The 13,412-nt window shown below is 42.7% G+C and overlaps 1 protein-coding gene across 2 annotated transcripts; it reads left to right on the top strand.

Annotated features, from left to right (window-relative positions):
- The first annotated feature begins 3,419 nt into the window (after positions 1-3,419).
- Positions 3,420-9,258, top strand: cacng7b (calcium channel, voltage-dependent, gamma subunit 7b). 2 transcript variants are annotated; one of them, XM_053433069.1, is made up of 6 exons: positions 3,420-3,615; positions 3,851-3,937; positions 4,409-4,549; positions 8,055-8,200; positions 8,818-9,036; positions 9,181-9,258. In XM_053433069.1, exons 1-6 carry the CDS (start codon positions 3,420-3,422, stop codon positions 9,256-9,258), a joined length of 867 nt encoding a protein of 288 aa, XP_053289044.1. The 2 variants fall into 2 exon arrangements, with proteins under 2 accessions (XP_053289044.1, XP_053289043.1); XM_053433068.1 differs by having other exon boundaries at positions 8,818-9,258.
- The last annotated feature ends 4,154 nt before the right edge of the window (positions 9,259-13,412 follow it).

Here is a 13,412-nt window from a genome sequence, read left to right as displayed (position 1 = left end):
CTCCTTGCATTTTTTGGGCCAAGGTCTTTTCTCTGACTCAATCTGCTCCCTGTCCTCCTGCCAGTTTCCACCCTGTCCTCTTTTCTGCTGTTTTCCCTGACTGGATATTTCCAGCAGCTCATCCGTCACTCCCTCTCTTTCTCAGTGTCTCTCTTCCCTGATAGACTTGGAGGTGATGTCAGTCTGTGCAGAGAATTAAACCCTTTGTCCCCCTTGTGGCTCATATCTAACCAATTCAATTGGGCTCATTACTTTCTGGGTGAGGGAGCTGAGGGGCCTGTCTCGCTGCTCCAGAATAGGATTGTTATCACAAATCTAACAGGGGGAAACTGATTTTTCTTTTCACTCAATCTCAAGTCGACAATGGCTATTCCTCCAGCGATGTGAGCACAAAACATGGGGAGACAGGAGGTGAACTTGTCCCAGCTCTTCTTTATATTATCTCTACATCCATTAGAAACCATCAGGGTGCTGGTTTTCTGTGGGAGGGATGAGGGAGCTGTCCGTGGTGCTGAAAGACTCGGAAGGAGCCACTCAGGCACGTCCACTCATATTCTTTTTGCAGTGTTGCAGCTCCAATTGATTTCACACTCATTCCTGACCACTTTGGCACATTCTCTCAGATGCTGGGAGGTGTTTCACGTTCCTCTCCGCTCCTCTGTCATCTTTCCGTCTTCCCCCCCTTCACTGTTTAACAGAGACTTCACTTCAAACTCTCTCGTTCACTCAGGCTCAAACTCTCAATCTTTCTTTTTCCCCCATCCTCTGACCTCACTCCTTCTTGTCCACCCGTCCCGAGAGTCAGCAGCAGTACCAGACACTGTTGGGCCTGCTGAACGATTCAAGACTGCTGATTAAAGAAGAAAAAAATGATAAAAAATGAATGAAGCTGACGGGACGCACAGAATTTCCATAAAGATCTAAGCTTCACAGAATAAAACGAGTGTACAGCAACTTATATGGCATACATGGGTGACCTTTGCCTGACTCCTGAGTGGCTCTCATTTAAGTCTTGTCTATTAATAGTCACCTTTTCGAATCAGATGTCATCGCACGTACTTTCTCTTCTGAGAAATAGATTCACATCTTTACTACACAAGATAGAAATAATGTTTTTTTTAATTAATGTGATTATGGCATGAAAGCTTTCAAATTACAGTTATTGTGCTCCTTTTCAAACTTTACATTTGCACTGAAATATTTGTTTGTGATTTATAAAATAAACCTCAACTAATGCTATTAAATGGACATGATAGTCTATTAATTATTTGAAATAAGTCCGTTGGTTTGTAAAAATTCAACTAAAACTGTTTTGCTGTTTTGTCTCAGAAGTTGATTTCATTGATGCCATGTTAACCTCCTGTATTTTTTATTTAAATTGATTTTAAATATTTGATGGTTGCTTATAGTTATCCCCTTACTTCTATGCGTCCCATCAGCAACTCACGCCGTTCATCGTCAGTTTCTTTCAGCCTTAAAATGTCCAAAGAGGCTTTCTCTCTGAAACCTTTTACCACCAAAACAGTTCTATTCGTCCCTATGGCTGCACAGAAACTCAAGTTACTTCTATAACGGTCACATCTTGAGCAGCGTCTGTTCAGATAAGATGAGGCCAAGTTTAATCTTTAAGAGTTTATTACCCTCGACAATTATCGTTTCTATTATAACTCGGCTCCTGAAAGGCTCAATGGCTTTTCAAACAAAGGAGGAACAGAGGGGGGATAAAGTGCTCATTATGTTTTATTACTTCTTTTTTGTTGAGGGTGACTGATAAATTCTCAGAATTTATTTAATTAAATACAGTGTTTGTTAATGCACAACGTAGAGGTGAATACTTGAAGTATCAGTTATTTCTGTAAGATTCAGAAGGTTCATGCCTCAGGCTGTAGCCAGCAGTGGATGTGAGTGATGCTCGTTGTAGTTGTGAATGAGTCTTGAATACCGGCTCTTTGTTGCCAAGCAGGAGCATTCATCATCGCTCTTCACGGCCGTACCTGTGTTCCCCGGTCAGTTACTCCTGTATCACACTCAATTTCATGTGACTTAATGAACTTGAGTGTCTGTGAGATACAGTGTGAAAGTCCCAGCATGTGTGTAGAGACAAAAATAATATCTGCAGCAAGTGACAGATGCTATCAAGTCAGTATGGGCAGAGCTCAAGCTGTGAAAGGTATAGTAGTGTGTTTATAAACATGGGAACATTTTCAAGTAATTATATGAAACAAAGTTTAAAACACTGGGTTATATGTGGGAAAGCACAGAAGAGAGCCTGTTATACTCAAAGGTGAACTTCTCACAGTGGAATATAAGAGGTCGGTTGAATTACACTGATGATCCTCCCACCGTCCCATGATAACACAGGATGTACAAGAAAACTCAACACAATGAGGCTGGTTAAAGTAAATACTAACCCAGCTCAGAGTTTCCCACGTGCATTTACTCCCCCTGACTTGTCAAGATGACGCTGCTGAACAAATGAAGCAAGAGGCTAGTGGCTGAGCAATTACACACACACACACACAAACATACATATACACACACAGAAACACAAAAAACACTTGCATACAAATGCACAGATTCATACAGACAGCACACTCAGAAGCTCTGCAGTGAGGTCTTCCTCTGTCAACCAGAACTAAGTCACAGAAAGACCATGTGTGAGTCATTCAGGACCTCTCCTTCCCCTCGTGATCTGTGTGTGTGTGTGTGTGTGTGTGTGTGTGTGTGTGTGTGTGTGTGTGTGTGTGTGTGTGTGTGTCTGTGTGTGTGTGTGTGTGTGTGTGTGTGTGAGTGGCCCAGGTATTACTCATGTTGTTGGGACCTAAATCTGTCACATTATGAGGACTTGTCTTTCTTATGAGGACAAAAGTCCACCCTAATGTAAATCATTATATTTTGAGGTTAAGACATAGTTTTAAAGTAATAGATTAGGTTAAGATTAGGATGGGTGTTAGGTTAAGGCAATGAGTAACTATGGTTAAGGTTAGGGAAATCAAGTTAAGTCAATGTGACTCTGCTTGTCTGTGTGTGTGTGTGTGTGTGTGTGTGTGTGTGTGTGTGTGTGTGTGTGTGTGTGTGTGTGTGTGTGTTTCTTATTCAAGTCTTTCCCCATAACTCCACTGGTTTAAGTCATCATCTGTTGCGTTGGCTCCTTTCTGACCTTTAACACGATTGGCTGCCGGTGGATGTGTCATTAACTCATCTTTTGCAATAACGAGGCAAGACAGGGAAACAGCCAGTGGCAGTTTGCACGCGTGCACATCACATGTTTCTCTCCGTGCACCTCGTCACCCCCTCCACCCCCTCCACCCCCACACCCATGACCTCTTTCAGATTTACCTACATATTTTTGTATCTCTGCAGGTTTCATGTGCATTCCGCTCTTTTCCTCTAACGCTCCCTCGCTCTGCCCCCCCCAGATGAGTTCGTGCAGCAGCCGTGCGTTGACCATCCTGTCCACAGTGTTCGGAGCCTGCGGGCTGCTGCTGGTGGGGGTGGCCGTGTCCACCGACTACTGGCTGATCATGGTGGAGGGCATCATCCTGCAGCAGAACCAGAGCATGGAGGTGAAGATGGCGCTGCACTCAGGCCTCTGGAGGGTTTGCTTCGTGGCCGGTAGGAATCCACATGTTTGAATATTCAAAAATTGAAAGACCCCTGCTCTTTCTGACACACAATCACAAAGTGCTGCCATGTGTGTGTGTGTGTGTGTGTGTGTGTGAGCTGCTGGCTTCTGGAATCACAGCTGTCAGAAAATAGGATTGTTACCTACGAGCTTTTTTGGTTTTGTTTTGTTTCCTCATGCATCACTGACTTTGACTTTTGTTTCTCTCTGTGTGTTTCCTCACAGGAGCAGAAAATGGGAGATGCGTAGCGTCAGAGTATTTCACCGAACCCGATATAGAGATAACCACTGAGAACACAGCGAACATCCTCAGTGAGTCAAACAGGGAACAACAGTGACATCACACATCATCCACTGTGACAACCCCCGGAGTCCCCCTGCTGATTGACTGTGGCTACTAGAATTTGAGCATCATTTTAGTAGAGCTGCAATGATAAGTTGATTGATGATCAACAGAACATTTATTTGAACCTCTTTGGATAATTGATTAATTGTCTAAAATCAGTTTTTGGAAATAAATATTGTCACAATTATGCAGTTGCAGTTTCTCCAGCTGGAAGATGCTGTTTTTTCTTTTTAAAGGACCTTTGTTGAAGCACACCCAACAAAGTTTTTTTTAATTTAACATAAAGAAACAAACTCTTTTCCATCCCCTTTTAGAGGAACATTGCAGCATAGCTGTGAGCACATAACATATAGATGTTATAAAAATGATAATTTCTAGCAGGAAAAGGACACAACCTGTCAGCTCTGTTTAACACTGTGACCTCTGTCTCTCTACAGAGATGGTGCGTACGGCCACACCCTTTCCGATGGTGTCGCTGCTCTTCGTCTTCACCGCCTTCGTCATCAGCAACATCGGACACATCCGGCCTCAGCGCACCATCCTGGCCTTTGTCTCCGGCATCTTCTTCATCCTCTCAGGTGGGACTCATTACTCATGTCCCGCCGTCACCGCTCCCCGACTCTGGGACCAATTACCGCTGCCTGGTGTGTCCCGTGTCACACGTGCAGACGCTCCATCACGGCACTGTTGTTTGTGTCTGATGCAGATGTGCACACTGTTATCAGGAGAGATGAGGAGATTAGTTTTCACGACACCTGCAGGGTGAGAATTTTCTGATCCTTGACTTTGCACGACTTTGAACTGAAACTGACTTCCTCAGATTCCCATTAGCATCTGGAGTAGCACTAAGTAGAGCATAAACTTCCGCCGAGGCCCAACAGTCTCTGCTCCAGATTTCACACGCTTATAAATATCAGTCCCTATGAATTATTCCCTGGGAAAACACTGAAGGTGTGGAAGTCTCGTAATATTAGAGATGCATCCCCTGGTTCTCATCCACACCAAACTGTAATGGTCCTTCGCTGACCCATTCAGCATCCACCCACCAGGGTTCGTGGAAATCCTCCTGGTTGTTTTTTTATAATCTTGCTTGACAGGGGCACATAGGGAATGGTCTGCAACACGTTTCTAGTCTAAATGCTTTACAGTGCATTCACACGTTCATACATACACACATTCCCCAACTTCACTTTCTTTTTTTCTTTTCTCTTCATCAATCACACACTGTCAAGGTTTGGGGTTCAGTATCTTGCTCAAGGGCACTTAGACATGCTGAATGGGGGAGTCTGGGATCGAACTTCCGACCCTCTGATTAGTGGATGAGCCTCGCTACCCCCTTACCCGCAAGCAGATGGAAACATAACCTCCCTTGTGGAGCTAATAATGGCACAAGAATCAATATGGCACCACACGTGTGAAAAATGTGGAAATAAATACTCAGGAGGCGTTTCTTCTCTGTGTCGCTGGATTCTCTGGATTAGTGTAATTAACCTTGTTGGACAGCAGGTGGCTGTAACGCTCCCACTTCGCGTGCCCGGTGTGCAGAGAGCAGAAGCGTCAGGAGCCTCGGTGGAGCTCCTGTTCGGGGGGAAAGCTGCCTCACTCGACTTGTTTGAGAAGGAGGCAGCGCTGCGGAGCTCCGACTTGCCACAGCAGCAACTCGCTGATAAAGGGTGCAGCGGAATAATAGGTGTTATGTAACCCGGGTTATGCAATGTTCACGGGCCGCGCTTCGAGTGTCGCAGTGTTTCACTTTATGAGGTATTTTCATAATAGGGTGATAATGAGGGGCAGGCGAGTCAAATTGCTTTTCAGCGGTTGAATATTCTGCCGCACTAAGCCTCTCTCGCTAAACACTTCCTTCCTCCTGCCTCCCTTACTCGCCCCTCGCTCACCCCCACCACCCTCATTCATGCAGCCTCTCAATTTCCCCCCCCCCCCCACCACCACCTCTCTCTCTCCCTTCTCTCTCCCCTCTCATTTCCTGCTCACCCCTTCACTCAGAGTAGTTTCTTGCTGTGGAGCTCTGTGGTGGTGTCTGTGGACTCCTGAGCAATGTGAACCTTATTCTGTTGGCACCACAGAGGTCTGATGAACACTGTAGTTTGGCTTTGTGGTGTTCTGGTTAATTGGACAGGCCGCAAAACACGCAGCATGGAGCCGCAGCTGTTCACGCGCGGTTAGAGGCTGATGTCTTCTTGTGACTTTTGGTTTCTCAGCTCCTCTGGCAAACACACCGCACACACACACATCTTCTCGCACGTGCTCCTGCAGACACTTCATTTATTTTACATTCTTCTCCCTCTTTTTTGTCTCACACTTTTTTCCCTTCTTCTCTCATTTGCCCGCAGTGGTCTCGTTCATGTCTTCGCCCCCTCGGTTTCCTGGTGTTACTTATTCAGAGGAAGATGTACATCCTCCGCAGGATTGACAGCAGCATGGTTTCTGCATTTCGCGTGCTTTTCTATGTTAAATCGACAACACAACCTCTTAAACCGACCCTTCAAGACGAGGACATAACCGTTGACAGCCTTGTGGTACACTTGAATATTCCAGTGAAAGCTAAAAATACTCTTATTTGCTGCTTACAGCATGAAGCTTTCTTTGAATATTGATTCTTCGATGTTGCCCATATGTTGTTTCTCATGCATTTAACATTTGGAAGCAGCTTATAGAGCATGTGAGGGTTTCTCAAAGAGGAAGGGGGTTTAATGTTGCATGTTTTGGTTTTGGGTGAAAAGCCTTTTCTGGTTTTTCATATAATTACTATGCTGAGTACATAAACACACTGAATTATACAGGGAACACTGCAGGTGGTTCTTACTAAATGGTCCTACCAACTGTGTCAAGCCATGTTCACATTTTACTTCCTTTTACTCCACTTTAATATATCTTTGTTATGCTAAGGTTTTATTAGGATGAACCAAATTATAAAGTTTTAAAAATATCACATTAAAAGGTGACAAGTAGATTGAATGCAAATGGGTATTGGGATATTTATATTTAAATTAAAAACTCAAAGGATGTCTATGATATGTTTTAAAGGAAACAGGCTACTTCAATTAGTTTAGTCATCAATATATTCAGAAAATTATCAATGAGGATTTGATTAAAAGTCAGTTTGCAAATGTTAAAATGTGTATCATTATATGAACAACATGTATTTAAACTAATCTGTATAAATACAGTAAATGTTAATTTAGAAATTGCATTACATTAACTGACAAAATGTCCTCATGGAATTTGTTTGCCTTTCAATATCCTGCAAAACATCATCCAGGGAAGTCTTTTTTATATTTGTATGGAAAGGTTTCTTCCTCATTTAACATTAGTTAAAGATTGTGATTGGGGGTTATGGTTTGATCCAAAGAAGTCAAAAGTAGCAGAAACACAGGATGTGGTATATGTTTAATTTTATACATTTACACATTGTCACCTAAAGTTAACAACATGCCAACCATCCCATGATTGAATAGGTTACACTTTTTACAATGAACAAAATCAGGGTGGAAATTATGTTTCCCTAAAAATGTATAATGAGAAAAGAAAAGTGTCTGAATATAATTTTGCATCAGACTGGGGGTTGGCTGTGAGGAGAAGAGAACAAGAGGCAGCTCAACATTAGAAACATGTCATAAGGTCATCCAAGCATGCTTTACAATTATTCTTCTCCAGAATATTGTAGATATTATAGTTTTTAAAAACTTCTTCTGTAACATGATGTCATCCCTAACCCCTGGGTAACCATATTACATTAATGATCGTTCAGTGTTCTGCTTCTACATTATGAGGTCAAACTCAAATAAAGGTTTTCCATTTCTGGAAGCGATCATCGTTCTCTCTCTATTTGTCGTTGTGCTACAGACCCAAACACACACTGTCTCCCTGGTCCTCCTCTCATCTCTTTATTAATGTTAACATTTGAGAGGCTGATTGCTCGGTGGGATTACTACACATCCCATCTCTCTCTCTCTCTCTGTCTCTGAAACCCTCACCACACTGCTGATCACTATATAATGACCTTCTCACTCCCTCTTTCATCTGTCTCTCTCTCTGATGTTAATGTTAATGTGCTTCGTGCAGGCCTGAGTCTGGTGGTGGGCCTGGTGCTCTACATCTCCAGCATTAACGACGAGGTGATGAACCGGCCCAGAGAGCCCGAGCAGTTCTTCAATTACTACTACGGCTGGTCCTTCGCCTTCGCTGCCTCCTCCTTCCTGCTCAAAGAGGTCAGTCCGGGCATGTGTGTGTGAGAGAGAAAAACATGGAGGAAGAGGAGGAGGAGGAGGTGTGTTTGTGTGGAATATGCTGCACACGTGGAGCATATGATCATTTCCGCTGCCTGGGAGATGTTTCCTGGAGTGCAGGGATATTAAGTGTGAGCGGTTATGATGCAAAACTGCAGGGTTTGTGCGTGTGTCTGCGTGCAGCCTCACGTGCGCAGCCCTGCTTGATGCAGTGTCATGTGAGTGCTCTGCTCCTCCTCCCACCTCCCCTCTCTCCTCCTCCATCAGCCTCTTACCCATCATCATCAGCAGTGCTGCTCTTAATGCAATGCAGTGGACGGCTCAACACAAACCAACATCCTCCCCTCCTCTGGCCCCGCTCCCATCTTTCCTCCACACTCCTGTTTCCTTCCTTTGCTCTTTTCTTTTTTACACAGTTGAATTTCAGCTTTAAGCAACTCACTCCATCTTGAATCCTTGCAGAGAAACAGTGCACGCCTTCTTCATCCCTCTTTATTTCATGTCACTTTTCATCTAATTAAATCCCCGTCACTTGTAAACAGATGAGATCAGCTCATGGGACTAAATCCTCCCTTATCTCTCACTGATTTATTCATCAGGGGGCCGGGGTGCTGTCAGTCTACCTGTTTATGAAGCGTTACGCCGAGGAGGAGATGTACCGCCCCCACCCGGCGCTCTACCATCCCCGCCTGTCCGACAGCAGTGACTACAGTGGCCAGTTCCTCCACCCAGAATCCTCCTGGCCTCCCCCGAAGCGCGGACGCAGCACCTCCGAGGCCTCCAGTGACATCTCCATCCAGCTCAACCAGGCGCCACCGGTTCCGACCAAGAACAAACTTCAGCCAGGCGCCATGGGAAGCCCCCCCTCCGGCTCCTCCTCTGCAGGGAGCTACCCTCAGTCTGCCGGTTACCCCTCCACACACACGCTGCCCAGGTCACACTCCTCACATCCCCAGGGTCAGGGCCTTCCCATGCCCCCATCACCTGTGCCTCCTCCTCACTATCACGCACACATGCAGATGAGTGCCTCCCCCTGTTAGGAAGGGGGGCGCACTGTGGAGGTAAGGAGAGACACAGACTCCTCATATTCATGTATGCTGTACATTTAGACGTGGAACAGACTAAACACTGAGTTTGGATCATGTGAGGCGAGGAGGAGAGAAAATGTAGCTGTAGAACAACGTGAAGAAAAAGGAGATTGCACAGATTGAAAAGGAAGATTTTACAGAAAAGGGCGATGAATAAATCGAGTAATTCAGAATTACACGAAGGAGAACGAGACAAAGGACTGTAGAGGTGAGGTTGAGCGACAGAGGAGATGCAGGCGAGGCAGAGCGAGGCAGGGAGAGAGCGAGGAGCTGCAGTAAAACACGAAGATGCTGCAGTGCTGCGGGAAATTTGTATGCACTTGGAAATGTACAATGTAAAGCACTGATCACAGAGACTGAGGATCCACATAGTTTTATACACACGTAATTCATCAAAGTAAGCGGACTGCGTACCTTTTTTCTTAAAGGTCAATGTGAATAAATATATTCTTGTCTTCTATGAATTTCTTACATCATCAATCCAGTTTCATAACTCACAATGTCAAAGCAGTGTTATAATAGTATTACAAAACAAGAGATATTAGTTGCAGTATAGAGTAATTCTGACATGAGAACACTGTAAGTGGATGTTGTTGATATTTGTAAACCATTGATGGTCAAAAATATCACGAGGGACAAATCGATTTTTTGTTTTTACATATTTGTTGAAGAAACAAAGTTGTGACGTCTTGAACATTAAAGTGCACACGAGGACGCCCCTACAGATGTTGTTAAATATAAATAAAGCTTTGACCGAATTCCCACCTGGAGGATATCTGACTCATCCTGCATCCGGACGAAGACGAACTCCAGCCGACATCAGATACTGTACACGTCAGGCTGGTTGCACGCAGGGACCACTCCACAGTGATACAGGGGTCTAATGCCCTCTACTGGTCACTGCTCGACACTGACCCCGGACCAGATGTGGGCCCAGTCCACATCTGGAGCTGCTGTTTGTCCAGATGTGGAGTTGCAGCGAATGTCACGGGGCAACGAGACGTTTTGAGCATGTGACAGAGACATGGGTGTTTTACAGAGCAATTCAAAGTATTTTTTAAACTTTAAACGCTTTGTATATATATAAAAATATATCTGGAAAACTAACATTGTGAAAGTATAAATTTCATTTGGTCTCGCTGCTCAGAGGACGATACCACTGTTTGTGACATGCAGGTCCTCCAGCTTTTACATTACAAGTGAGGGCCACTGCTGTATCCCAACATATTTGGTTGAGTGCATCATGCTATATATTCTTAGAGTTTAAAAATAAATGCCGTTGATGGAAATGTTCTCCTGAGCCGTCTTGTGTTTAGGACGACAGCATTTGATTATCTTTGTAAAAGAGCTTATCTGCCAATTTATTATTTTGTGGGAAGATCTTCTTCCATTGAACATTTATAACAGGTTATTATCATTTAATAAATAATCTATAACCTGCCATTATGTAGACATAAGCAGAAGGGGTTCATGTTCACATATTTGTCAACATCTGTAACTCTACCCGTCAGCACCTATAAGAGGAGGCTGGTGAACAAACAGTTAATGAATGACAATACAATAAAACAGTTTGAGCTATAACTGCTGACAAATATTATGTGTTAATTGATCATTAATTCACTGAAAATAAATGGCTGAAAATATATTTATAGCTGCTTACAACTACTGTACAGTGTGTTAAACACTATTTATTAAATGTTTGTATGCTGTTTATAATTTGGAGGGGAGTGAAATCCTTTTTGAAATGTCACAAAGTATTGGAAAAAAAATTCATTACTCTTTTTTGAAAAGATAAAATGGTTCTTCCATAGATTGACTTCCTGTATGGTGGCATTTCCTCCATACACCACTAGGTGGCAGCCTATATCACAGGACATTACAGAGACCAGTGGTCTATAATATATGTTGAGCCACCTATGACGTGTTATAAAGGCCTTTCAGCCAAACAGGTCTGTGTTATTGTTTTAGATCTGTGGAATATTCCTCTGGAGAATTGAAGTAATGTTCCGACAAAGCTGCTCAAACACAAGCTTCTCAGAAAGGAAGGACCTGCATGTCAGAAACAAAGGGGTTTTACTTTAGAATATTCACATTTAGTTAATTTGTTTATTTAAGGCACATCATACATATAGAGATATGTAGACATGAGATATCTCTGTAATGAGAATCAAATCACAGTGTTGTTGTGTGATGGCTGGTTTTCATTATCACTGTGATGCTTGAGAGAGGGAGACACACTGATGTCAGATGATGTGTGTGAAGATGTGAGCTCGTTAAAATATCATCGTATTGTTCTGCAGACCTTTGATAATTATAAACATGTTTTCAAACACCCTCCTGCTTTTTGTTCATGTGGTTGCACAAATCCATACTGAGGTGAAGTCTAGTGTCGCTGCAGCCTTCTACTGTAGCTTCTGCTCTTACAGTCGGGGGTTAAAGTGCCTTGCTCAAGGGCATCTCAGCCGAAGCCGTTGAAGAAGATCAAACTATATCCCTTTCTAGATTTGACCAGCCATTAGGCATCGAAACCTCTTATTAGTCCACCTCTCTTACCTTTAGAACTATTCACTGATCATTTGGTGCCTGGTAAACTGCAGCATCTCATTTCTTCCTCATCTCTGTACCTCTTTGTTTTTCCCTCTCAGCCCCCAGCCCTCTTCTTTCTTTGCCCCTATAAGGGTGTAGCCGTGCACGTTTCTGCAGAAAGACCAAGTCTTCTTGCACATGAAAAGAAAAAATGTTTTTCAATGCTTCAATGCTGTATAATCTGGGCTATAAGAGACATGATTCAGTAGAAGTTGTAATAAGATCACTTGTTGTTGAAGGTGTTGACTCACTTTCCTCACTTTTCTCTGATACTAATGAATTAAACTTTAACATGGATTAATTTCACCCTGTCTGTTTCCTCACTGGTTATTTTTGTCATGATATGTTTCAACTACAATGAATACTAAATAATCTTTTGTAGTTTTGCCATGAACTGATTTGTTTAGGAATTTAAAAAAATGATACTACTTGTAGCAATAGGAACGCCCACCATGCCGGAGTATATATTCTGGCTGGAGGGAACCACTGTGTGTGAGTTCACTTCACACTGTAGTGAACCATGGATGTTAACCCGACTCTCTCCTCAGTCACAGCAAATCCACTGCAGCCTGAGGGCAGCCATTGATCAGAGCGGTTTACGAGTGTCTGTGCGCCTGCGTGTGGCTGCATTTTGTTGCTGTTTGTGTTTTCATATGTACAAAGGTTAAAAGATGTTTATTATAATCAGCCTGAAACTAAAGCACAATATTATGTGATGTTAATTATCCTCATTTAAGAAAGTGAAAAAAAATCTTTATATCTTCCAATACCCCCTGTTAAAGTTTTAGATATATAGTCAAGGTCAAACTGCGATGGAGCCGTATACGTTGACTACTATATACAAATTAAATAACAGGCATTATGTTGTTTCTGACCAAACAGAAAGTGAAACTAATGTCAAATTAAACTTTTAACACTCATTTCAAACCGTTCATTCTGGTCTGTTCATTCACATTCCTCCACAGGCTGTGGAATATATATTTGACCTAGATCATCCTTGAAATGGTTAATTCCCAATCTTGATTTACAATATTTAGGTGGGAGAGTTGGCTGTTGGCACACTGACACAGATTGAGTTTATTGTGAAAACAAGGCCCAAATATAACATTTATTTTACTTTTAAATTTATATTATGGTGAATTAAAGTTGAAATTTCAACTTTTGGGGAAATTGCAGTACAAATAAGTATATTGAAATACCACAACCAAAACCTTACCAGAATAAAAACGTCAAATAACTGTTAAACTTTATTACACATAATATTATAACTTATCTATAAGTTTTCATTGTTCTGCTTTACAAACACACACATTCATATACACTTTCAGATACATGAAGTCTGTGTTTTTACTTCTTCTTCATACCAAGTCAGCAGCAGCACAGTTTGCAGAAATTACTCTTTGTATATCTGTTTTTGTGTGTGTGTGTGTGTGTGTGTGTGTGTGTGGTGTGTGTGTGCTTGTGTGTATGCGTGTGAGTGATAGGGGGCGAGATATGTAACATTAGAAAGTCAAACATTG

Source organism: Pleuronectes platessa, chromosome 10 (genome assembly GCF_947347685.1).
Source record: "Pleuronectes platessa chromosome 10, fPlePla1.1, whole genome shotgun sequence".
Classification (NCBI taxonomy): Eukaryota; Metazoa; Chordata; class Actinopteri; order Pleuronectiformes; family Pleuronectidae; genus Pleuronectes; species Pleuronectes platessa.
Note: the sequence above shows the minus strand (reverse complement) of the source record. Positions and strands in the feature narration are given on the sequence as shown.

What these genes read in the sequence shown, in the direction of transcription:
- cacng7b (XM_053433068.1), top strand. Translation starts at nt 3,420, where the DNA reads ATGAGTTCGTGCAGCAGCCGTGCGTTGACCATCCTGTCCACAGTGTTC. An exon ending in GAGGGTTTGCTTCGTGGCCG is followed by an intron (nt 3,616 to 3,850) that starts GTAGGAATCCAC and finishes GTTTCCTCACAG; the next exon opens with GAGCAGAAAATGGGAGATGC. An exon ending in GAACACAGCGAACATCCTCA is followed by an intron (nt 3,938 to 4,408) that starts GTGAGTCAAACA and finishes GTCTCTCTACAG; the next exon opens with AGATGGTGCGTACGGCCACA.